Source organism: Porites lutea, chromosome 10 (genome assembly GCF_958299795.1).
Source record: "Porites lutea chromosome 10, jaPorLute2.1, whole genome shotgun sequence".
NCBI classification, from domain to species: domain Eukaryota; kingdom Metazoa; phylum Cnidaria; class Anthozoa; order Scleractinia; family Poritidae; genus Porites; species Porites lutea.
In genome coordinates, this window is record NC_133210.1 from 29,854,542 (window position 1) to 29,880,613 (window position 26,072).

Genomic DNA, 26,072 nt, shown 5'->3' on the forward strand with positions numbered 1-26,072 from the left:
CCTAACCATTACGTCCCATGCATACTTTGGATAAAGGACGTAGGCCGTATTAGCCCATCTATTTTTAGCCTCTTTAGTGGGGGGGGGGGGGGGGGGGGGAATAGTAGCAGATATTGTGCCCTTCTCCTCTCCTGATCTTTTTTGTGATTGACGCTCTAGCCTGAGTATCAGGCGTTTCTGGGGGAACAAAAAGAGAGAAGTCAAACGGGGAGTGGAGAGAGCGAAAGGAGAGAAACAACTCTCTCTCTCTTACTCCTCCCTCCTTTAGATCGTGCACTTGAAGTGCTCCACGATATATGGATGAGGACAATTATTTTTACTAGCCATAAAACTGCACCATAAACAGGGACTGCTATTGTATCCGTTATTTCCCAACTTTGGAAGTAAATTTACGTGCCACCCAGTAATTTTACCTCCTACTAGTAAATCTCTACCAGATATGACAAGGGCTATCCTAATACTGAACGAGCGGGCACTCCGCTTCGTTTATCAGGACAAAATCTCTACTTATGAGACACTAGTTGTTAAAAATGGATATAGCGCATTAGCAAATCAAAGACTTTCAATTGGGAATGGAAACATACCTACAAGTATTTCCGAGTTATTGACGGCACGAGTCCAATTATAATTTACGTGGTGATACTATTTTAAAGTTACCTAAAGTAAATTTAACAAAGTATGGGATCAAGTCATGGAGATACCAGGCTGCCCGACAATGGAACACTATTCCAGATAATTTAAGAAATATTGATAGTTACCGCAGTTTTAAACGTGGACTCAAGGAGCTCGACCTTGCAAGTTTATAGTCCCTTTCGCAATTTGACTTAGTTTTTCTTAGTATTTAAGTATTATATAGTTTCTGTAATCTTAGCAACTCGCCTAAATTACCTTGAAAATTCCTGCTCTTCTGTATGGGTCGATCAGCAACCCTCGCTGAGTAAAAATTATCTCTGTTTGATCTTTTCTGTAAACCTTAGGCTAAAAAATTAACTCTAACTCCTTCTCTAAAATTCCTAAAATTTGGTTAAAGTTCAGGAGTAAAATTTGGAGGGCGGTTTGGCTGGATCGGTTGTGTTCCAGGGCTGGTGTGGGGATACCTTGAGGTCAGGCTGATGGGAGGTAGTAACACATGTTTTGAAATGTGAAATATAATAATTTAATGAAAGTTTTGTAGTTGGTGTAATTTCATTTCTGGCCCAATAGGTCGTGAATTGAGTCGAGTGGAGCAATATGGTCTTGTAATTTTGATCAGCCTTCCTCTCTTTATTTTGGCTTCTGCGGCATCAACAATGGTTTGGATTGTAGGTGAGTAAGAATGTTGTAAGTTTTCATATTTCTCTCTTTAGTAGAATTTTATGTCTAAACTAAAGGCAGTTATAGTATGTGGTAATAGGCTCCAAGTTCCCCCAGGCCGCTGTATTAAAACAAGGTTAAGTACTTAGCATTTGATATGGAAATGATTTTTCAACCTCACGCAGATAAAACTCTTTGCAAGAAAGATTGTGCACTTGGCTTCATTTTGAAAGTGAGGGTTTTTGGAACTTGGAAGTGGCGAATTCTTAACTTCTTTAAAGTTTGAGCCATCACTTGACCTACCCCAAGGGCATGGCTCAAGGACTGCAGAACAGTTTTCATTCGTTCTTGCCATTCTCAGACTCAAAAGTTAGAATCGCCCTGTACAGTGTAGTAAACAGTACTACAGGAAAGTACTACTCAGAACATTTTATTTGAATGGCCACACATTGAATATAATTTACGGTTATAACTGTGTTTTATAAATTATTTGCCCTCTAATAGTAAAGGTTGACAGGTCATTTATTTTTTTTATCAGGTGCGTCATTCTTTATTATTGGCCTCCACGCGTCACTCTTGAGCACCTCCGACACTCCTGAAATAACAGAAGAACTGACCATGGAAGAAGTTTAGATTTGTCTTAGTTTCAAGCTGCTTAACATGTAACACTGATAACACCACTGGTTTTGAATCATAATGGACAGACACTTTGATACGAACGTTTTGGTTAAAATTTTATATCCCCTCGAATATGGGTCTTGTGAACATAATGTAAGATTATAGTGATAGACAAAGTACAAAGGAAAATAATACCAAAAAAACAACTGCGACAAAAAGTCAGCCACATAGTTGTAGATTTTTCAAATAGGGATGGTGAAACTTCTGTATTTAAGTAATAAGTTTCTTCACTGCTGTGCTGCTTTAAAGACAGTTTCAGTTGTTTTGTATGACTGTTAACTCTGTAAAGCCTTGATCTAAATCTTTAATATTGTAACTCCCTAATAGTGCAAAACAATGCACATAAAAACCGCTCATTAAGGTTATTTAGGTCAAGGTTTTACACAATTTACTACAGTCATACAAAAATACTCTGTATCTGTTTGTATGCACAATAATGCGCTAAACTTAGTGCAATTAGAATGATGCAATGAGAGTGTATGATATGAAATAAAGTTATAATGATACCTCTAGATATACTTGCTAAGAAACATCCTGACAAACATCAATCCAGATTATAACGTCTAAATAACGACAGGACACCCAAGAAACCACAGGACGCCCAAAGATTAGTGTGCTGCTTGCCTGGGGGCTTTCAGCAATATAATACAGTGGTGGATCCAGGGGAGGGGGCCCGGGGGGGGGGGGGGTTCGGACCCTCCCCTTATATTTTGACCAAAATGTGGCCTAAAGGGCCGAAAAATATATATTTTTTGGAGACCAGGCCCCCCCTCATCTCAGAGTGTGGATGACCCCCCCCCCCCCTCTAATCTGAAGGTCTGGATTAGCCACTGTAATAAAGTACCCTTCTCCAATGAGATACTTTGTAAACCACTGTTCAGACCATGGTTCATTCATTTAACGCTGGTGATGTTCAAGACTGGAAGTAATAGAGCCGCTCATCGCATTAAGTAAGATGACAAACCCGTCATTATCCTGAAAGAAAAAAATTGACCAGTTTAACTTACGACAAGTTTTGTAAATGTTAACAAAAGGCTAAGTAGCTCCAAGCGGAAGCAAGGCATTCTTATCCTCATCCTCGGAGACCCAGGGGCAGTCAGTCGGGTAGGGAGAAGGGGCGCGACGAAAGCTTTCGTTGTTTTCCAAAATCTCTTATTTTGTCTGGACAGGTAAAGTGCATTTCTAATAAAGAGAACATTATTTTTAAAAAGCTGGGTTTTTCGATAGCCTAAAATGCAGCCTATTCTCTTCTAATTACGGTCACTTCAAGGACATGATCCTATTAGCGTTGAAAAACGGTACAAATAACACGGCAAAATTAGAGTTTCTTTGTCTGTGTCCAAAACGTTTACTCAATTATTTCCAAAAATAAAATACACCAGATATTTAAAATACAGCGAAAAAGAGAATTTATACTCAGATTGTCATGAATTTATGTACAAGGTCGTATGGTTGATTCTCGGACTCCTCACTCCGCGCCGCAAGAGACGTAGCCTCTGTACAGACGCCCCTCCCCTCAGGAAAACTCGGGGAGATTGCCGTCGTCATTTTAGCTCGAGATATTCTATTGTTGATTCATCCATGCCAAAGGATTGAGCTTTTTCGCTGCCACATTGCACAGCAGAATTACACATATCTTCGTGTCTTACAGTTCAAATTTATTTACAGTGATAACCACACTACAAATCTATTGTAATGCGGCATAGCTTTGAAAATTTATACAATTTAACACTGTCCTAAAAGGTATACACTAGGAATGTTGCTTAAGACCTATCAGTTTCATCGTCCGCATTTTGCTCGTGCTCGCTCATAAATGAAATTGTACTTTGGGAACTAGGCGGATGTGATCTCGGCGTTCCATACGGAGAAAAACGTCCGGGAATTACTGGCCGGTGTGTGAAGGAAGACACAAAGGGAACGCTACGATGCGGATGGCCTGAAATCACACTTGGCAGCTGCGTTCCATACAGTTGGCGTCTTAGGGTTCCATATGAGGGAAAACGGATTGCTGACGGGTGTGTGACTGAAGACGTAGCAGGATTACTAAGATGCGGATAGCCTGGAATTGCACTTTGCGGTTGCAGCTCATACTGTGGCGGTCTTGTTGTTCCAAACGGGGAAGAACGCCCGGAGATACCCGGTAGGTGGGTGACTGTAGACAGGCCACAACCACTAAGATAAGAAGCGTCTGGAAATGTATGGTGCGGTTGCAATTCATGCAGTGACGGACTAGGCGTTCCATACGAGGCACGCAATTCTGGGATTTGTGGTTGGAGGGTGTCGGTTGATAAACCATAACCAGCAAGATTCGGAACATCTGGAATAGTACTTTGGTGTTGCAATCCGTGGAGTGACGATGTTGGCGCTTCTTGGATTCTTAGCGGGTGAGTGATTGTAGACACACCCAAACCGCTAAGATTAAACGCGGAAGGAATTGTAGTTTGTGGTTGTAATCCATGCAGTGGTCTTCTCAGCGTTCCATAAGGGGAACAAAATCCCTGCATTTCAGGCGGATGTGTGAAGGTAGACATACCAGAACCACCAGGATACGGTTCGCTACCCAAGGACCTTCCAGGGGTAAAGATGGTGGATGGGGCGCTGTGATGGTGGGTGCTGAACAGTGATGTGTCTTCACTGAATCCATGCGCCACAGAAATAGGAACTTCCGCTAAAGGGAACAACAGAAGGAATTAGAATTCCACAAGTATATGATGATACAGCGAAAGCCACTAAGTCATAAACTAGATTTCGTCCTTTTCCAATGTTACAAACCCTCTTTTCACGGTGCAATATAACATACTTTGCCAAAACAAAACATGAGGAAATAAACAATCGGAAAAGTAACGATTACAGACGAGAAAAAAGGTGCCATTTTACGCCTTTTTTATTTTATTAGGCTTTCTGTAATACGACTGAATTCGCGAGCGGGCAAAATATACCGAATCCTATCCTGGCTAGCTCGTGATTTCCCGCGGTTGTCCCGCTAGAAGAAATATTTTTTTTTGACCATGAAATAACCCTTCCTCTCTCGTCTGGGTCAATAAAAACGCAAACTTTCGGCAGTAAGAAAGCCGTGGAAGGCAAAAAACGCGAACTGGGATTTGCCTATTTTTCGACAGGGAAAATAAGAACTTCAAGCGCCGGAAGTCCTTAAACATTGTCATATTAGTGCTTAAATCTTTCACGGCGTTTATTCAATTGTAGAATTTTGTTGTAGTTTTGACAGGAGCAGACAAAAAAAGGAAGCCTTACCAGCACGATAGTGAGCCAATGGAATTGGTATTATGGTTTCTTGACCGTAAACAGGGAGCGGTGAATCGTTAGTACTGAGGCGAGTGTTCCTCTGCAACGCTGCAGCAGTCTGTGGATTTGAGAGGCGACAAGAAAGAAAAAAAGCTGATAACCTCATACGATTGTCAAGCAATAACTATTTGCTTCAAACGTAAAATGTATAAAAAAGCGTGATGCACGTGCAAAGTGGTTGTTTTGATTGCCATTCTCTTGACGTCGCCGTCGTCGTTGCTTTTTAAAAGTTCCCTGTTTAGCCGAGCGCTAAGGAAGAAGACAAAGTCGAGCGCCAAACCCGGGACTGAGTGTGGAGCACTTTCCGCTCGACCGTGACTCCTCTTTTGTGATCGGCTAAATAGGGCCTTCTTCAAATGAACCCTCAATATTATTTTATGCTTTTTTTCAGCGAATCTCCGGCGCCGCGTTTTTTTTCCCTCTATATTACAACAATTGTTCTACACGGGTTAAGTGAGTAGTCAAAATTTAACTATTCTCGCTGCATACATAATAATCCCGTAACGCGGGAAATAAGAAACTCCTTTAAATTCCGTCATGTCGCGTTTGCGCGCTAGTGGCATGATGCAACACTGCCTTCTCTTCGCTTTTTCCCGCCTCCTGGCCAGTTCAACTGATTTCAGTGGAAGTAACCTTGAGGTTCCCCCCCCTCCCACCTTCCCTAGTGGCGGTGGACGTCACAAACCCTCATTACTCGGCATGCCTAGTGTCGTAGCATTCGCAGTTTCGTCCCATAACTTAGTTTCCCGTGATAGGAAAATAGGGGTGTAGTGTGTCTATTGTACTAGGCCAGACTACTGCTTCCGATGTAGAAGGATTTACCCATGGTTTTCACCAAATTACTTCCGATTGCCGTGGTAGAGTCCGCCGTAGCGTTTTGCTTTGATGTCCCCTTAAAAATTTTCAGCCCCGTTCAGCCGCTTTTTTTTCTCCCCAGTCCCCCGCTCGGCTTGCTTTCCTCGTCGATTTTTTGTGCTCCGTTCTATTCGCCACTTTCCCCAACCATGGAGCCTGGTACCAGGTTATCACAAGGGGAATGATAGTGAAGATGAATACTGTCTGACAAATCTCCTTAAAACCTTCGTCACGAGCATAACTCTTGCAGAACAGCGAAGGACTTAAAGTTCAACTTATCAACAACTTTCTTACCTAGCAGGCGTCTCACCACTGTTTAATAATATAACATTTAAGAAAGGCTCTCCGAATCCAGATCCATTACCTCATTAACGAACAAACATTCCAAATGGGACTCGCCCTGTGTAACTGTAGACAGACCAGATCCACTGAGGTAGGGATATCTCCAGGACCTTTCAGGTGCAAAGATGGCGGACGGGGTGTTGTGATGATGGGTGTGGATATCAGGGGAGGAGTGATGCTGGGAATCATAATGAGGAGGGAGGTACCCACTGAAGGATGTCTGGCCGTGGCTGGATCCATGCTCTGCAGGATTCGAAGCTTCCGCTAAAACCACACCGGCTGTAGAAAGTAAAAGGTAGAAATTAGAATCCCACAAGTAATACTCCCGCTCCTCATGAGTTCATTCAATCATGAATGAGATGAGATGAGAGTTAAGTGACGCTTGACCGCAATGGACTTGTGTAAAACGTCGCATTGGTGCTGCGAACTGTTCAAAAAAGCTAATAAAAAATAGGGAAGTTGAAATCTTACCATTAGGATCGGGAGGCACTGGCAATGTTCCTACGGTGTCGGGATCGTGAACCACGAATGGCGCGTGAACACTGGGGTGAGTCTCTTCCAGAATCTATACAGGTGATAGAAGACAGCAAGAGGTGATAAACTGATAAGATGGTCGAGTAAAAAGCATCTGTTCAGTTAGTTGTGAAAACAGACCACAAAGAGAGAGAATCTCAGTCCCAAACCAGGTCAAACTCGTGATCTTACATTGACTAGTCAGATCAATTGTAACAAGAATTAACGCTATGCTTTTTAGTCAATTTAATTTTTCCGACAAGCCTCAAGCTACGTGACGTAAACCCAACAACTAAGTTCGTGTCTCGTTGATGGAATGTAAATAAAATCTTGAATATCAAGAAAAATAACGGCCAAATTCATAAAGACATGAAAACTCAGTAGTACACCTCATGAAGAAAATTTAAACCAAATGAGGAGTTTTTAATCTGATAAAACACGCCAGAAGAGACATTGGGACTGACGACCCGCGACGCTGATGAGCAAAACGACGGTGCCGGTTACTTTGAATGCAATTCACATGTCCAATGACCAAGGAACAGAAAAACAGACCTTCACTTGCAATCACTGAAAGTTGAAGAATAACCTTTGCTAAGTAAATCTTATACAAAGCATTGATTAAAACTACACTACAAGGAGTGAACTGAAATGAATTTCAAAAACAAAACTCATGTCAAAACTATGCATTCCTTTGACCGTATTTCTATGACCCACCTGCTCCTGATCGTCCCCTAATCCAGATGAAGAATCAGGAAAGCGGCGAGCGAACCAACGTTTCCAATAGTCCTCTGATGGCCACTCGTGTTCAGGCTTGGGATCGCCATTGAGCTCCTGAAACACGAAACAAACATTAAATGTAAGGTTTTCAGGCGACCAGAGGAAACAAGAAACAATATAAAGATTAAAACTCCATTATCAGCAAGTTCAGACTACGCGGGTGCAATGAACGTACAGCAACAAAACCTTAATACAGTCAAATCTCATTGTCAAGCGGTCGCTGCGGAAACTTAACCAAATTACAAAAAAAGAGAGAGTCACTTCTCTAATATAATAGAATGAAAAACTCCTTCAGATCACTGGAGAGGGGGTTCAAAATGGGTGGGGGAGGGGAGGGTGGTAACGGTAGATAAGTGGAATAAATTCCCTGACTAGCTTTACATTCAGTGTAAACTCCAACTGTTGTTGTTTCTTTTCAATTATGGGAGGGAAAAAGGTCTGAAACACACGATCATGTGGACTCCCAAAAGTTTAAAAAGGGGACACACAGTTTTTAATAATCAATGATTGACCTTCAATTTTCTCTGCCAAACCTGATACCGTAAAATTCCGAAAATAAGCCCCTCCATGTATAAGCCCCTCCAAATATAAGCCCCCCAAACCGGTAACGCAAAAAACCCTCTGTTAAATCGCCCCCCCAAATATAAGCCCCTGGGGGCTTGTACTTGGAAAATTGCCCTCAAATACAAAGTAAAACAATGAGCAAAAACGGTAAATTTACTTCCAACTATAAGACTAGCTCAATCGATTTTGAAACGCAAATTTCCCTCCGTATATAAGCCCCTCAAAAAGAACCTTTGAAAAATATAAGCCCCGGGGCTTATTTTCGGAATTTTACGGTATTTTTGTTTTTGTTTTTTGTAACGATGATGATTTAATTAGAAACAAGAAAAACAAGAGCAATCAGTGAGACAAAGTAATTTTTGGTGGCGAAAGGTATTTTAGAAACACTCACTTTGAACAGAAAGTAGTTTTCTTTTTCTAATGCAGGGTCATAGGTGCGGAACGAAAAATGCAAAAATGTGGGAAGGCGGGAATGCTGGCGCTATACGCAAACAAAATGCGGGAAAATGCTACCACGTGGTATATCATGATTGACAGAAATATTTCATGTGCTTAAATTTAACCAATCAGCTGTGTCCACGTCACTAGCCTTCTCTCACGCCACTTTGAATGACAGTTTGTTGATTTTGTAGTTTGTTGTTCACTTTAGTTGAGTTTGCTCATCAAAGGAAAAATTCAACGCAAAAATGCTCAAGATGGACGGGAATTGAAAAAAGAATTCGAAAACAACGTCAAAACGTGAGTGAGAGAAAGATTCGGCTTATTTACTCTGTCATTTGCAGAATTTGTCAAAGGATTTGAGGAGGCTAGCAGGAAAAAAAGTTATTAAAGACACAAAGCGACGCAGGATTTGCTAACGCCATAGTGTTTGTCGTCAAGCTGGAAAAGCATGTCGCCGACTAAATTTGACAGTTAATACCATAGTGGAGTGCAATTACCTAGGATAAAAAGTATGGCGTTAAATTTGAACCCAAGTATCTTTGAGGAATTGTCTGTTTTGTGGAAAGTTATCTAAAAACACCTACGCTACTGAGCGATCGAGGTCATTTAAAAAAGGACACGCAAAGAACACTCAAAGAAAAGGACACCTCTGAAAAGACTTCTTCGTTTTCTGGACTCTCAAACAAACTTTTCTTGAGTTTGACTGATTTTAGGAAACCTTAGCGATAAAAGTGAAACTGTAAGTTAAACTTTCTTTCTCTCACTTTGCAAATTATTTGTTTGAATTGAACATGAACTGAACATATTTTGACTTTATGCTTGTTATTCATCATTTTATAAAAAGTAAGTATTTATTGCAAGCATGTGACACACATGCTTGCAATATAATTAACGCCCCTGAAACTGATCACTCGGCTGTCACTTTACATCTTAAGACAGAAGATTTATTGCAACCTAAAGCTCCTGGTTTTTGGAAATTTAACAATTCTCTATTAGACGACGAAGACTTCACTTCCGCAATTCGTGAAAGTCTACCGGATTTCAAAGATAAATATGCTGACCTGGATGACTTAGGTCTAAAATGGGACTTAATTAAAATGGAAATTCGCGGATTCACAATCAAGTATTTAAAAATCAAAGCTAAGAACAAGAGGAATGAAGAGGCTGCCCTTCAAAATAAAGTTAATGAACTTATGCAAAAGTGTGAACAAAACCCTAGCGACAAAAGAATATTGAACGAGCTTTACGCGACAAAATTGCGCCTTCAAACGATCATGCGACAAAAAACAAAAGGCGCCATTCTTAGGAGCAAAGCTCGGTGGCATGAGTTTGGTGAGCGAAATTCCAAATACTTCTTCAACCTGGAAAAACGAAATCATTTTAAAAAAACAGTCACAAGGCTCAAACTTCGTAACAATCAGGTAACTTGTGATCAGTTTGAGATACTACAAGAACAAAAAACTTTTTTTGAAACTCTTTACAAGTCGCAAAATTCCCAGGATAATCTGCCTGAATCTGATTTATTTAATTTAGAGAATATTGATCCGCTAGATGAAAACGAACAAATACTGTGTGAAGGCATGATTTCAAAAGAAGAATACTTAACTGCCTTAAAAGTGTTTAAAAACAATAAAACGCCAGGAACTGATGGTTTTTCTGCAGAATTCTACAAATTTTTCTGGAGTGACCTTGGCACTGAGATGACTGCCAGTTTTAATTATGCTTTCCAAAAAGGTTCACTATCTATCAGCCAAAAGCACGGAATTATTTCACTCATCCCCAAAAAGAACAAAGACAAAACTTTACTTCAAAACCTGCGACCCATATCTCTACTAAACGTTGATTACAAAATTCTGAGAAAATCTATTGCAAAAAGACTAGAAAAAGTCCTTCCTAAAATCATAAACTCTGACCAAACTGGTTACATTAAAGGACGCTTTATCGGTGAAAACGTTAGACTAATTCAAGATATAATGTCTCACACTAAGCAGGAAGAAAAACCCGGTATTGCCATATTTCTTGACTTTCGAAAAGCGTTTGATACAATGGAATGGAACTACTTAAGAGCCGCTTTACAAACGTTTAATTTTGGCCCTGACATACTCAGCTGGTTTCAAGTTATTTACAACCAAGCATCGAGCTGTGTACTGCACAATGGTCATGCATCGGACTTCTTCCTTCTCGAGCGAGGTGTGCGACAAGGTTGCCCACTGTCTGGCCTCCTTTTCGTCGTTGGAATCGAACTCTTAGCTAGAGTACTTAAGAAAGACCATACTATTAAAGGCATCCAAGTCGGTCAGAATGAAATTAAGATAACCCAATACGCAGACGATACCACCGTTTTGGTGCGAGATCTTGATTCTGTCACACAATTACTAAAACATTTAGACAAATTCAAGCAGATCAGTGGTCTCGAAATTAACACAAACAAAACCGAGGCGTTGTGATTAGGATGTTGGAGGTCGCGCAAAGACAAGCCGTTTGGTTTTAAATGGCCCCAAGAACCAGTCTATGCCCTTGGTATACACTTTTCCTATGACTTAAAGCAAGCCAACAACCTTAATTTTGAAGAAAAGGTTTGTTCTTTAGAAACAACACTCAACAACTGGAAAAAAAGAAAGCTAACTTTAATTGGCAAAATCAATATTGTCAAGACATTAGGTTTGTCGAAACTCATATATTGCAGTTCGTTACTGACCGTATCTAAATCCCTTATAGACAGAATTAATAAGATTATTTTCGGCTTCATTTGGGAGGGTAAGCCTCCCAAAATTAAGAAAAAGACTATCATTGGTGAAAAACACTGTGGGGGCCTAAAAAAGCTTAAAAATGATTGACTTTGAAATCATGGAGCGGTCGCTAAAGATTGCTTGGATAAAGCGTATTGCTGAATCAAGTAACGCTTCGTGGAAAAAAATCCCAAATCAAGCTCTTAACCAATACGGAGGTCTAGAGTTCCTCATCGAATGCGACTACGATCCTAAGCTACTCAACTTAGAGAACCTTCCGGAGTTTTACCACACCATTTTAAATTACTGGCATGACTTCAGAAGACTAACCTGTGACAAGCAAATTTCCATAAAAAAACAAATAATTTGGAATAACCGTAACATATGTATTGATGGAAAACCGATTTATATTAAATCCTGGTGTACAAGTGGAATTCGTTGCATCGAAGACCTTCTAAATGTTAACCTTAAATTTCTTACCTTATCAGAAATGAAAGAGAAATATAACTTTGAATTTCCTTTTACCACTTATTACGGCCTTTTAAGAGCCATACCAACTGAATGGAAAAGTGCACTACGAGTCAAAGCAGGCGTGCATGATGAATCTGAAAAGTGCGAAACATCCTTGAAGCTTTTTTCCACAAAAGAAGCCTATTCTTCCATACTTGATAAAAGCTTCTCAGCACCCACTGCTGAAGGCAGAATTCTAGATCATGGGTTCACCAAAGAGGAAATTCCTTACATCTACATGCTCCCGTTTAAAATCTTGAAAGAACCAAAACTGATCATGTTCCAAGTCAAAATTATTCACAACATTTTACCTACCCAATCTAGCCTCTTCCGCGCGCGCATAACTGATACTGATGTTTGTCCTTTATGCAACCTTGAAAGTCCATCTCTAAAACATATGTTAATTACCTGTAGTGTATCCTCTTCGTTTTGGACTTGTTTTTCTAACTGGTGGCACGAAAAATTTAATCACAAACTGACTTTATCTGAAAGCACTATTCTATATGGTTGGCACAAAGAGTCAAATAACTGGGAAGTGCTTATTACTGTTTGATTGTCGCCAAATATAATGTTTTTGCTACAAGCGTACGCAACAGCGTCCTGGACTTTGACAGTTTTCTAGTGCGTCATTACAACAAAATTGATATTCTTCGCACCATAGCTTTTAGATCTAACTGCTTATCGCAATTCAAAAAAACATGGGACAAACTTCTTTAGATACGTGAATGCTAGTGTCATTTCCTTCAAGCTACACTTTACTGCTATACTGTTTCACTTATCAGGTTTGCGTCTTTTTCCTTTGAATTTAGTTTGTTTGTTTGTTTTTTTTCCTTTACAAATTTAGTTTGTTTTTTGCCATATAGATATATATATTATTTTTCATAGTTAAAATAACAAGTATTTGTAATAAATTTTTTTCTTGTCAATAAAAAAAAAAAAAAATGAATTAAAATTGATTCTGAAATTTATAATATTGTGGAATTTTTGTGTGCTGTTATGTAACACAGTGTTTGTTATAAGGCTGGTACAAAAGTCGGACCGGATCAACTCGGATCGACTCGGACCAACTCAGATCGAATAAAAAAATAAAAAAAAAATAAAATTGGACTCGGATCAACTCGGATCATAAAAAAAAACAACTCAGATTATAAAAAGAAAAAGAAAATCAGTCGGTATCACTTAACTTTCACTCGCCATTTTGTTTTTTTCTCTCGAACTCGTGGTTGCTTAAATTAATTTTACTTTTATTTTTATTAATTTTAATGATACACTAGTGAGCAGCACACATAAATTTCCAGTAAACATTTTAAACTTGGAAGGAGGAGAAACCATGCTCGCCCGGGACAAAGGAAATTTCCCTGGGCAAGAATCGAACTCGCGACCATCCCGGTTCAGTGGTTGGAACGTTCGATAAACATGTAGTATTCGGAGGGTCGTGAGTTCAATTCTCGCCCGGGGTACGAAAATTTTCGTTGTCCCGGGCGAGCATGATTTCTGCTCCTTCCAAGTTGAAAATGTTCACTGGAAGTGTATGTGTGCTGCTCACTAGTGTATCATTAAAATTAATAAAAATAAAAATAAAATTTACCCACGAGTTCGTGAGAAAAAAACAAAATGGCGGGTGAAAGTTAAGTGATACGACTGATTTTATTTTTCTTTTTATAGTCCGAGTTGTTGTATTTTTTATAATCCGAGTTTTTTTTATGATCCGAGTTGATCCGAGTCCAATTTTATTTTATTTTTTTTCTTCGATCCGAGTTGATCCCACCCGGACTGGCGGTCCGAGTTGATCCGGTCCGACTTTTGTACCTGCCTTTTGTTATAAGTGAGCTCACATCGAGTTGAACCAGACTCGAAGAGAAATTTCATATCTGCTCGCTGATCCATTATTTTTCAAAGTGCAGAAACCTTCAAATTAATTTACTTGTTCTCGGTTAAAACATTGTTTTTAATTCAGTTTAATCAATTGAAAGAAATGAATTTAAAACGATACTTTGAATCTGCTAAAGTTTGCGATTTGTTTTCAAAAAGTAAATCTCGTGTTTTGTCGAGTATAAAAATGACAAAGAAAGGAAAATGGCGAAAGGCAAGAGCTGAGTAGAAATAAACTGTAAACAAAGAATAAAGAAACAAATTGCGATAAAATTGGAAAACTTACGTGGTAGTCTGACTTCAGTTCAGTGATGTTTCCGTGCTGCTTGATGGCTGATGACAGATCCATTACCTGCTGTGGAGTCATCTTCACTTCTTCAAGCCCCAGTGACCACAGGTGAGGAGCGCAGCTGAGATGTTTAATTAAGCTGTCGACTCCTTCACCCAGAAGAGGATTGTATGACATGTTGAGCCACTTCAAGTTTGGAAGATCTTGTTTAAATAACCTGTCGATGAACTCCACAGCAGGTGATGATGTTACATTAATACCAAGGAGTTCTAATGTCTCCAGTTTGTGTGTTATTGGGATGCTCCTCAGCAGAGACTCTGTTACCTCAGCATCGAACACTTCACGGTATATACCCTCAACCCATATCATGTGTGGAGCGGTGATAATCGGCATCATCTCAATCAGCTGTTCCACCTCTGACCTGTTCACATCATCAGCTTCAATCCTCCGAACCCTGGAGAGACCATGACGCTTTGAACAACAGCTGCTGCTGCTCTCTTCACTTGACTCATCACCATTCACGTTTTTATTCTTTGTTGTTGTCTCTTGTTTACTTATTAGTGCCTTTATCATATCATGAGCAAGACAACGGACTCCAAATGAATTAACAATTTGTGTAAAATACAGGTGGGTGTTGTTTTCTTCTTTCTTTAGGAAAAATTCATCAACTGGACGCCATGTAAAGTTGCTTAAAAATTCTGATGCTTTCTTTTCTCCTGAACAACTTACAAAGAAAGCCTTTAATTGTTCAGATAAAATTATCAAGTTTTTATAGTCTTGCTCTGTATACTCGTCGATATAAGTGAAAAAAACATAATTTACGTTTACGGTAGTTTCAACTAACTTTTCTTTCACAAGATCATTTAGCTGGTCTGCTTCAATTAAAAGAACTCCTTTGAAAGAGGAAAGAAATGTAGGAAAGAGGTTTCTTTTTGTCTCAGCTGAACAGTAGAAAAACAACTGTGTGGAGAGTGTTAGAAAATTTATTTGGTCTTCTGAAAAATCCTCATCTGACGGTGCTTCGCTGTCGAAGGTGTACTTCGTGAGTCCTTCTTCGTTCGACGCCATTTTCATCAGATGAATCACAATCTCGCGCGCGGCTTCTTCTGACAGGTCAATAGAAAATTTTAACACTTCATTCATTTTGAGGATCTTTTCAAACGAGTCCAACTTTGATAAGGAATTTGTACTTTCATTCTTTTTAGATAATATCAGCTCTTCTTTCAGGAAACTTGCCGCGAGGTATTCTTGCAGGGATTTATGAATGAAATACACACCCTTTTCAGGATTTAAACTTGACATATTCAAAACTTGAAAAAGGCCCACTTCAATCAACCTCTCGATCAGATTGTAGTTAGGTAATTCACTTCTCGGGAAGTACATACAATTATCCATGAGAGCTTCAAAGGCCAAGCGCCCTAATGCATATAATTCAGCTGAGTAATCCTCAATGTTAAACACCGATTCAGCAGACTGTTTTTCATGCATGTGATGAAACAAAGTCTTAACGAACTGATTGAAGATTTCTACGCGTTTCTTGGGTAGTTCTTTGCGATCTTTTTCTTTCCAGAGTAGACACAAAATCAGCAGAAGAAGTGGAATCTCCGCCAAGTCTTTAAGGTGTTGTTCCTGCAAGTAGAAACGGAAGTTTCGAACATCATCTTCATCTTTCAAAAATCTTTGAGCAAACTGTTTCTGGCGCTCATCGTCAAACCCGTTAATCTCAAACTGGGCATCACTGGGCAATCTCAACTTGTCAGTTGTCATTTGTCTCGAGGTAACTATAACACAGCAGTCACTCAGTTGATTTCTCTCCCAAATTTCATCAACAGGCGATTGCTCCCCTGCAGCACTGTACTCATCATAGCCATCCAAGATGAGCAAGACCTTTTCTTGATGTTTTAGAACGTAGTCGTACAGATCATCAACAGAAATTTTGCCATCATTGGCGAGCAGCTGAGAAGCCTTAAAAATGGATGGAACATCATGGAGATTACAGACATCACGTAATCTTATCAGAAGGACAAGTTCAAAGGCTCCTATCGTTTCTTGATATCTCTGCTGGGACCAGTCAAAAGCGGCTTTCTTGGTAAAAACAGTCTTACCAATACCTGGATAACAACAAATGAACCACAGTTAGAGAAACAATTTCTGATTCAAGCACTTCTAAGATAAAACACATTGATAGATACAATCACGTCTGAAACAAGAGCTTTGAGCATGAAAATCATTCAAAATACAGTTTATAAGATGATCATTAGCGGTAACCAAATACTAGCTTTTTAAAAATATCTCAATCATGAAACAGTACCTGACAAGCTTCGTCTATTTTCAGACCGTGGAAAATGGTATGAGTGCCATTGAGTATGTATTTATTTGTGGACTTTAGGAAATGATATTCTTGCCCATGGAAATTTGAACAGGGGCACCCCCCGGGGGGGGTACTCCCATACATTACCTATGCGGGTATGTGCCGCCCAACGGGGTCGTGATTTTGAAGCTCCTGATTTAGAACGGGGGTATCCATTTCAGAGGCATTTTCTAGAACGGGGTATAATATTTCGAACGCACGAAAGCTCCAGTTTTGTTAGCAGCCATTTGACATTATTCAAGGACAGATTGCTTTTAAAAATACGGTTCAATGCGTTAACAAGCAAACTGTTGTATTCTTCGCACCCTAGAACGGAGTATAAAAAATTGGCCCATTTCTAGAACGGGGTATGAGTTTTAGGGCGAATTCTAGAACGGGGTATCAATTTTAGGGGAAATTTTTTTTAGAATGGGGTGCCAATTTGGAGTCCCAGGCGGAACATACCCACCCAAAAAATACCCAAGTACCCCCCCCGGGGGGCACCCATACGACCGAATGTTTCAAAATGGGTCAGAAGTGAATCAAATGGTTTTCTCCATGCTTGAGAAGAATGGTTGATTAATTTGGAGCTGCCCTTAAAACTATTTATCTGTTCAGATGTCTTGTCATTTCCACGGCATGAGCTGAATGTAGCCTGTGCTCGCAAGGTAAGGTAAACTTTGGTCGTCACGAAAGTTTTAGGTGGCTTTTTCGCCTCATCCAAAACTGTTAGCTACCCTGATGGGTCTCGTCAAAGTTTGAGGACAATTGCTATATGTTCATAGAAATATAGAAATTTTCAGGAAACCTTTCTTGAACGGTAATCGCGATATCTTGGGGAAAAAAGTGTAAAAGACGACCCCCGAAAGTTGGTTAGTAATAAGTAGTAAACTCAGAATATCTTAGACGGTGTTTATACCCTTCCGACAGCTTTAAAACGGGACATTTCTAGGTAATATTTGCTCCTCTGATCAGTTATTTTAATTTAAAAAAAGTTGTTGGGTGGCCCTGATTTTTAATACATGGCCACCGTACCTTTTTATGAGGCACTCAGGAACCTGCACAAATTTGACATCCCTCTGTAAAAGACCCACTGAAACCGTACCCAGTGGTTTAATCCAGTCTACCCAGTGATAATTTAGCCTCCCCGATACCTGGAGAATAGTTTGTTTCTACCCGGCTGACTTTTTGCTTCCCCAGTCACTTTCTATCACGACTTCTTCAAGACCGGTGTATTTCATTGCTCATATTTGTTTAAAAGAAGCAAAGATATAAAACATTATTACCACTGACAAAAAAAAAATAGGGAGGGTACAAGTAGTCAGTCTCACATAAAAAACTGTAAATCGTTTATATAAAGTGTTCAAAGTTTTCATGACTGTAAGAATGTAAGGCCTACCACCCCTTCCTGCTTTTATGGGAAATACACAACTAAGTTGAAAAACCCAGTGGTAAACCAACCCAGTGACTTTTTCTCCGAGAACCCACTGAAGATATAGATTCCACTAGCATTTCTCAATGGAAGGTTTGAAAGGGGTACAACAGTAAAATACACTCAACTGAAGAAGGATTATGAGGCTAGGATTGTTAGACAAGAATCGATTGAAATATCCCAGGGGAGGGGGGTACTCCCTATGATGGCCTATATGGGGAGGCTCGCCCGAAAGGGGTATCTTTTTCAGGCTTCAAGTATATGAAAGGGTAGGGATTTCACTAGTTGTAGTATATTAATAAAGAGTAGGGAAATCTGTCATTTGGGTCTGTGAAAAGGGCCAAAAGGGCTCACAGATGAATTTTATGGCTTATTAAGTTGAGAAAACGTTCTATTTTTGTGACTGATTCCTACTGAAAAGACAGTGCATTTACAGCAGTTAAAAGGGATGCAAAGTCACAAACAAGGTATGTGAAAGGGGTACCATTTGTCAATGGAAGGTATATGAAAGGGGTACCTTTTTTTCGTGAAAAATGGTACATGAAAGGGTAATGGCATGTAGTACTTCCAGGAACACCAGAACACCGGAACGTCCCGGAACACCCCAAAAACCCGGAACACCACCTAAAACCCGGAACACCCCCCCAGAAAACCCGGAACACTCCCCCAGAAACCCGGAACACCCCCCAGAAAACCAGGAACACCCCCCAAAAAGCCTGGAACACCCCCCAAAATACCAAGAAAAGCGCAAAATCTAAAAAAAATAAATAAATAAAATAAAATAAAAATAAAAAAATGAAAGAGGACGCGAAGTAATATGAAAATAAGAACCATGAATAGAAACAATTTAAAAGAGCCAAGACACGAGGCTTTCAATTACAATACAATTGCTCTACCTTTTGTTGGTTTCTTTAATGAAACAACTCTTTCTTGGCAACTAAACATCTTTTCAGTGCAACTTAACGTCAAGCACTATTGTAGAAAGAGGAATCCACTTTAAAATCATGGGATGATCCCAAGATGATTATACAAAAAAGTTTCTACACTTATTAGTGTTTAAATGGAAACGATGTCAGGCAAATTAATTACAGCGTACAAGCGTTACACGGAAAGATTTGCAAGTTATATTTTTTTATGTTGGGATTCATTTGTAACTTTAGTTAACTTTTATTTTTCACTTTTAACTTATTACCATGCAAAACATATCTAAAACAAAGAATAATAAAGCAGAAGCAGATATAAAATTGAACTTCAACAGCTATATAAACCGGTCAAACAAGGCACAGAAACACGAAAATAATAATAATAATAATAATAATAATAATAATAATAATAATAATAATAATAATAATAATAATAATAATAATAATAATAATGAGATGAATTAAATCCAACAGGCTCTCAGACCGAACTCTTTTGTAATGTAGTTTTTGTGGCACCCTGTGAGAGGCAATGGGGGATGTCATCCCGTCGGGGATGACCAGCGAACACGGCACAAATGACGGCTCAGCTGCTTGAATGCACGCAACCCGAAGGTGATAATGTTCATCCGATACCCGAGCGTGCGTGCATAATTATCCCGTTTGAGGGTCTTTGTAAGTCCGCCGCTCCTTTCTGGCCACACAAAAATCAAATGGTGCGTCTGTAACTGTTCCTAATGATGACTGAGGTGGTTCCCTGCATCCTTGACAAACTTTTATTCGGAAATTCATTTGTTTTAAAAGGAAGGGATTTATATTAGGAACACTGCTTTGAGGATATAAACGCTTCACACGTTCATTTATTGCTAGCTTGGGGCATGATCTTCTAGCTGTGGAAGGGACACCACCCTTTCTACCAGGATGTTTTGGCATGTCTGTTCGGACAGTCTTTTAGGTGAGTTAAGCGCGCGCGCGTTCGCATGTGTTTTGTTTATTTTTTAACAGCGCACACACAAGTGCTAAGCGCAAGCTTTGGCGTTATTTTTTGAGGCAGACATTTTACACTGATGAAGGGGTTATTCCCGAAACGTCTGATAATTTCACATTGAAATTTGGCACTCGACAAATACATTTTTTAGTACTTATAATTTCGTACGAGTACCACACACCAAAAACCTATTTTGTAACATACTTGCGCGATATGGTTTTAGAGATTTTGCGCTTTTCTTGGTATTTTGGAAGATGTTCCTGGTTTTCTGGGGGTGTTCCTGGTTTTCTGGGGGGGTGTTCCGGGTTTTCTGGGGGTGTTCTGGGTTTTCTGGGGGGAGTTCCGGGTTTTCTGGGCGGTGTTCCGGGTTATAAGCGGTGTTCCGGGTTTTTTGGGTGTTCCAGTGTTCCTGGAAGTACTACATGCCAAGGGTAATGGTTTGGACCTCGGGGCGAAGCCTGCCCATATAAACATTTGTTGAGTACCTCACTTGGCACTTTTTAAATTCCTCCGCATGCAGTGCTTGAAATAATAAAAAAAAAATTAGAGTGCATACCTGGCCTGCCATAAACCAAAAGTCGCTTTCCACCGTTGAATATCTCTGTGTAGCTTCCAAGCTTGTTTTGTGTCACACCACTGGGTTTCCTGTGCTCCTTAAGCCAAGTCAACTGTGTGTAAATCTCATCAATATCAACAGCAGAGCTTTGGTCCCATGGAATGATTCTGACTTTGTTCTTTGCGCTATAAATCATTTTCAGACGTTTCTGGCACTTCTCAAGGCATACAGAATCTGTAAAAAGATTTTAATTACATAAAAAGAACTTGTATAAGTTAAAAATAAATAATTAAATGCTTAAGGCTTGAGTAACATATGAATGCAGCATATGCACTAGCCTCCTGCGCAGATTTTCTTAGGGTTTTGTTATGTGTACCTACCCCATCGGTTACGAGGCCCTAAGAACATCTGCTGGGAGGCTAAACATGTGCATGGTGAAAACAGCACAACTAGTTGATAAACGTCTCCTAGTTATGTTACAGTATACATAAATAAGGCATTAAACTACAATATTTTTATATTTACTTATAGTAGTAATCACATCGAAGGTTGTTACTAATTAATTACTTACATGTACTGTAATGATGGTACATGAAGATTTTTTCTCAATTATTCTGTTGTGTTATTAAGTGATACCTTTTAAAGATTCAATCTTAAGATTCCACAGTTGGGTTTGATTTGCAGTTTGGTGTAGGTGGGTAGGATTAGGGTTAGAGGTCAAGTTACAAGACTTACATCACAACTGCACACCTCGGAAAATTCCTTTTGTTCCCAAAAATCTTAGATGTAATTTAATATATTAAGAAGGAGAGAATTTTTCTGACTCCTCTTTCCATCACATTTTTGAATCCGCAAATTTTAGGCCTCCTTTTTTCTAAGAAAAATTGCCAAACCTGGGGAGTGAAATGCAAAAAATTAAACTTCAGAAAATCTTAGGCAATTTATTAGATGAGCTTCGAAATTTGTACATGAATCGAACGGTCATCTAGAAATTTTTAGCCGTCCTCAAGTAATAGAAAATTCTAGGCAATATTTGGCTCTCCGAACAGACATTTTACAGAAAACAGTCGTTGGGTGCCCCTGAAAATTAAACCACCTGAGATTCAACTAATTATTATCTCTATCTGGAACAGGTTCAAGTGAGCAGATTTCACTGGGACATGATACAAGATGTTACTAGTGGTTAGTGTCACATTGTAAGCTACACTGTACCAGGCCACCCACACCTATAGCAGGCACAGTTATTGCTGTTCTGACCTCTCATCTGACGATAGCAACCTGTCTCCAACATAGAGACAAATGTGCATAAAATCTCAGCATTCAATCCTCAAAATATTGTCTAATTGTCTAATTGTGTTACAAACTTCAGTCTGTTACATAATATTTCTCAGGTATTATTGATTCCATAGAATGGTACCTGGTAACTTTTTCTTGGGCTCACTTGCAGGCTGCTTCTTTATTGACAGGTCTGTAAAATGTCAGAAAAAAATATTTGGTAAGATATATTTTATTTGAAGTTAGCAGTTTTATGTTCTCATTACATATTTACTGTGCTGGCCATCAGCAACCCATCACTGACCTCTAGTATGTGCACTAGCAGCAACTGAATACCTCAGTTAACATTAAACAGTTAGAATCAGGCACGGATCCACACCAGTTTACGAAAATCTGTCAGATTTTTTTTTAAAAGTTGTAACTGGAAAATGGTTTGGACGAGTTTTATTTTTCCAATTTACTGGCTTTAGATACGCTCTCCTGCCTCATCCGAGAAGCATGGAACTGGCCAATACCCCGTATTATTAATCTGAGGAGCATGCTTCCACAACATAGAAGCTTTTGCCTTCAGTGCCCATTTAGGAAATTGGTCAATATTTATCCTAGATCCGATCCTGATAATTCCTTAACATAAGTCATTTTTCATTCTGTGATTGGTCAATTTTTCATTTCCCTAACAAGCCAAACTTTAAACAGAAAAGATCCTTTCCTTTTCCAATTCTGCCGCTACAAGCCTAATGTTGTCTTAATTGGCACATACTGTAAATTATCAATCCTCATTTCCCCCTGAACACAAAGAGTGTCGACTTCAAACTCTGCTCACAAGAGAATGTGAAACGGCACTGTCAGGGCTTATACAGCTATTTTGAGAAAGGTTGTCAGAAAAAATGGCACACGACAATCCGGAAAGATAATATGGGATATGCTCAATACACTGTTCCTGACACTGTAGCTGTCGAATCTACTTTTGTTCCTTTCCTTTAGCATTTGCATGTCCATGGCCTCTCCTGCCATTCATTCAAATTTCTTTGAAAAACAGTGAACTCAAAACCACCTTCAATACCTTTTGGGGTTGTTGTGAGCACTTCAAACAACCACCATTCTCGAAATAGCCGTATATGGGACATATCTCACCCTCAATTAAATTGACTAGCAAAATAATCTGGGTTCCAGGGTGGAAATATAACACAATTTTTATTTCAATGTTTGTGTCTGAGTCAGTAACATGGTGCATGTTTTTATCTCCTTCTAGCAAATTTTCAGTCACAAGCTTCAGAAAACTTAAAAAATAATTTTTCAGGAAATTATAACTTCCTCACATATTGTTAGGTAGGCAACTGTCATTGCTACACTCACAGTCAACATTAACTTACACAAGGTGTGGAGGAGAACTGGAGGCAGGGGTTGAAAGACTATATAACAGTATATCTTCTATTGTGCATGCCATTACATGTACTTCCAATTAAAGTACTGGCCAGCAATACTATAAATTAGAGAAGTTGTGGCAGTCCATGTATTAAATAACTTTTTTCACTAAAACTGGAACCATTTTAAATGTTCGTAAATCAAAAATTATAGAATTACCTGAACAGAAAGTTTGTCATTATTAATAATATATCAGAACAGGGATGTGAAATACCTTCATAGTGAGGCCAGTCTTTAAAAATAACTGGATCATTTAACATGTTGGACACAAGAGAAGCTGCCATGATGGACGCAAATGACTTCCAGGACTCATTAGGAGTGTTGCCATCATCAGAAAAATGTGATATCCCTTTAACAATCATCCATTCAAGGTTCAAATCATGGGCTGCAGCAAACAGTCCTATAAATGGAAAGATAAAATGTAATACAGACCACACAAAATGAGATTTTTCAGGTGAAACCTGACAAACTTTAACAATCACCCATTCAAGGTTCAAATCATGGGCTGCAGCAAACAGTCCTATAAATGGAAAGATAAAATATAATACAGACCACACAAAATGAGATTTTTCAGGTGGAACCTGACAAACACAAAGCTGAATTTTAACTCAATATTCTTAGTTTCTCAACACGGAAATTAATGCTTTGACATTATACAAGTTCACTATAATAATAACTGAACTTTTCTTAATTAATTATTTGTAGACATGATAACAACCCCATGGTCACTACAAAGAAAGCCTAAAAAAAAGTAAAATTAATTACAGATCATACTAAGTACAGTAATATATGGAATTAGCACTGCTGTAATCTAGTTTAATATTTGTAAGTACTGCCATGTAAGTGTGTAAGTTCGCCATTTGTTTTTTTCTTTGTTTTTTCCATTTATTTATTTTGTGTAATTTTTTTTCTTTTTTGTGTGTGTTTTACTCGCAATAAAAAAAAAACCCCACGGTCATGCAGAAATGGTAGGCAGTGTGAAAATAAATATGATCTAGAGCTTTATGGGGTAGACTTTCATATACTGGAATCGATTGTTTTTAATCTGTAGCCTTGTTGTTCATAATATTATATTAATGCTCTGTTCTTATCCATTGCCAATTACACCAACATATATTGTTCTCTGTTACATTCTTTAAGATTATGTGTAATTATTGAAAGACAGCCTGTTTTATGTCACACGCCATAGTCACACATGGCCACAATAACAACACTGCTATATGTAAATACGGTATGTTCAAACATGTTGTTGCCATAATGATGAACTGTGGTACCATGGACATGCAACTTAGTAAAATTCAATTTCTGGACACTGCATATAGACCCAACATTAACTGTTATAAAAACAGTGATTTATACAAAATCTTACCTTCTCCTTCCCTTTCAGAAGCAATCATATGAGACTCTGACTTACGGCGTTGTTTGGGAATGGCTGGCTCATTAACGCCACACAATATGCTGCTGTCACGGTGTACCTGTACTTGTTCTCCAGCTGCTGGATCTTTTAATGGTGGATTCCATCCTTCAGTTGAAAATCTGATCAGGTTGGCAATATTCCTTCTTACAGGGGCTGTGAATTCATCAGTTGTTAGTGTAGACGATACAACCACATCTCCTAAGTTGGTGCCTTTCTGGTTTAAACCAATGCAGCAGCCAACAGAAAACACAGCTTTGGGTCCCAGTTGCACCACTGCATTTTTGACGGTAACTAAAGAACCACTTGGACCAGAAGAACCTTTAGAACATCTCATCAAAGCAACGTTCAGTGATTCCTCTCCACTTTCACCCATTGTCCCAAAGTACACATGTCCAAGGTTCATATGATAACTTTTAAAGGCATTTGTCAAGTATGTATAACAAGCCAAGAACTCACAGTCTTCCACTGTCAATAAGAGAATGTCAACAGGAAGCTGGACATCACTCCATGGTTTTGACTTGTTTGGAAGATCTCTCATTTTAGGCACTTCAATACTCAGAGGTGGAGGCCGGGCATTTTCTATTGCTGCCTGATGGTCAGGAGCACCTCCTTTTCTTTTGAGGTCTTGATGCTGTGCCATTGAGTCTCGGTTAAAGATTTCCGCTAACAGTGTAAAGACGAAATTATCCACCAGGAAATGGAGTAATTTTAATTTTCAGTGGACAAAAGCCTTGTACCAGAAAAATTTAAAAAATATATATTGCACAATATTATTTCTCTTTTACATTTTCCAAGGGCTAAAGAAGTAATTAGTCATCAGTAATAACACCAAAGAAAGTTTTTCAGGGCAGTCCGAGAAAAGAAATGTCAAATTTCACAAGAATCTCTGGATTTCAGGTGACAGGGATGATCGCAGGATTTTGTAGGGTTTGAAATTTTGTTTGGGTAGGAAAATTTTAGCACGTATTTTTTGGAGTAGCTCAATTTAAGTGGGGATTTTTTTGGGTATTCAAAACAATCTGAAGATTTGTGATAGTTCTGGCGTATCGTGGCCACGTAGTTCCTCTGGAAATTTTTATGGCTCGGAAAATCGGAATGGGATTTTTTGGGGATTAAATTTTGGTCCAAGTATTTTTTGGGGTTTTGACTTTTGCCCCCATTTGATCATCCCTGTCACTTGAACTGGAGTACCTGCTCCCCACTGTCCACGAATAGTTAGTGTTGGCTTAGGAGAGAAAACCATGTCTTCACAAAGGTCAATTAAAAATGAAGCGTTTATAAGTGGCGCAGGGACCACAAAAAAGCTTCATTTAGGAGGGGGAGATTTCCAGTAAAAAGGTTCACTATTGAAATTGCAGTGTTGGTATTACTGGCTACAGATCTAAGTGTATACTAACTTAGGGGTGGGATCCATTATTAACAAAGGCTTGACTACCAAGGCTGTGCTCTAAGGAAAATCACAGGGAGCCCTTCGGGCTCCCAAGCATTTTAGTTAAGGCACTCAGACCTCAAAGTTGGTCACCCGAATAAAAATTTCAGGGAG

The 26,072-nt window shown here is 39.1% G+C and overlaps 1 protein-coding gene and 1 long non-coding RNA gene across 3 annotated transcripts in view; both read right to left on the reverse strand.

Annotated features, from left to right (window-relative positions):
• LOC140951127 (uncharacterized) overlaps positions 1-26,072 on the reverse strand; it is a 104,467-nt gene that overhangs the window by 37,474 nt on the left and 40,921 nt on the right. The gene's annotated exons all lie outside the window — the stretch shown is intronic.
• Positions 3,092-25,203, reverse strand: LOC140949985 (uncharacterized). Of its 2 annotated transcripts, none has more exons than XM_073399138.1 (10): positions 24,482-25,203; positions 23,327-23,632; positions 21,830-21,880; positions 20,413-20,646; positions 14,164-16,277; positions 7,699-7,815; positions 6,943-7,036; positions 6,494-6,750; positions 5,224-5,332; positions 3,092-4,639 (listed from the first exon to the last, which is right to left on the reverse strand). In XM_073399138.1, exons 1-10 carry the CDS (start codon positions 25,167-25,169, stop codon positions 3,735-3,737), a joined length of 4,875 nt encoding a protein of 1,624 aa, XP_073255239.1. In that variant the 5' UTR covers positions 25,170-25,203; the 3' UTR covers positions 3,092-3,734. The 2 variants fall into 2 exon arrangements, with proteins under 2 accessions (XP_073255239.1, XP_073255240.1); XM_073399139.1 differs by having other exon boundaries at positions 3,093-4,639; positions 23,327-23,512.

Bases quoted from the DNA above. Each gene is read 5' to 3' on its own strand.
- LOC140949985 (XM_073399138.1), bottom strand. From the start codon at position 25,169: ATGGCACAGCATCAAGACCTCAAAAGAAAAGGAGGTGCTCCTGACCAT. The intron at 21,881-23,326 runs GTATTTCACATC...GACATTTTACAG, and splicing joins AGACTGGCCTCACTATGAAG to ACCTGTCAATAAAGAAGCAG. The intron at 4,640-5,223 runs GTAAGGCTTCCT...TGTTCCCTTTAG, and splicing joins ATTGGCTCACTATCGTGCTG to CGGAAGTTCCTATTTCTGTG.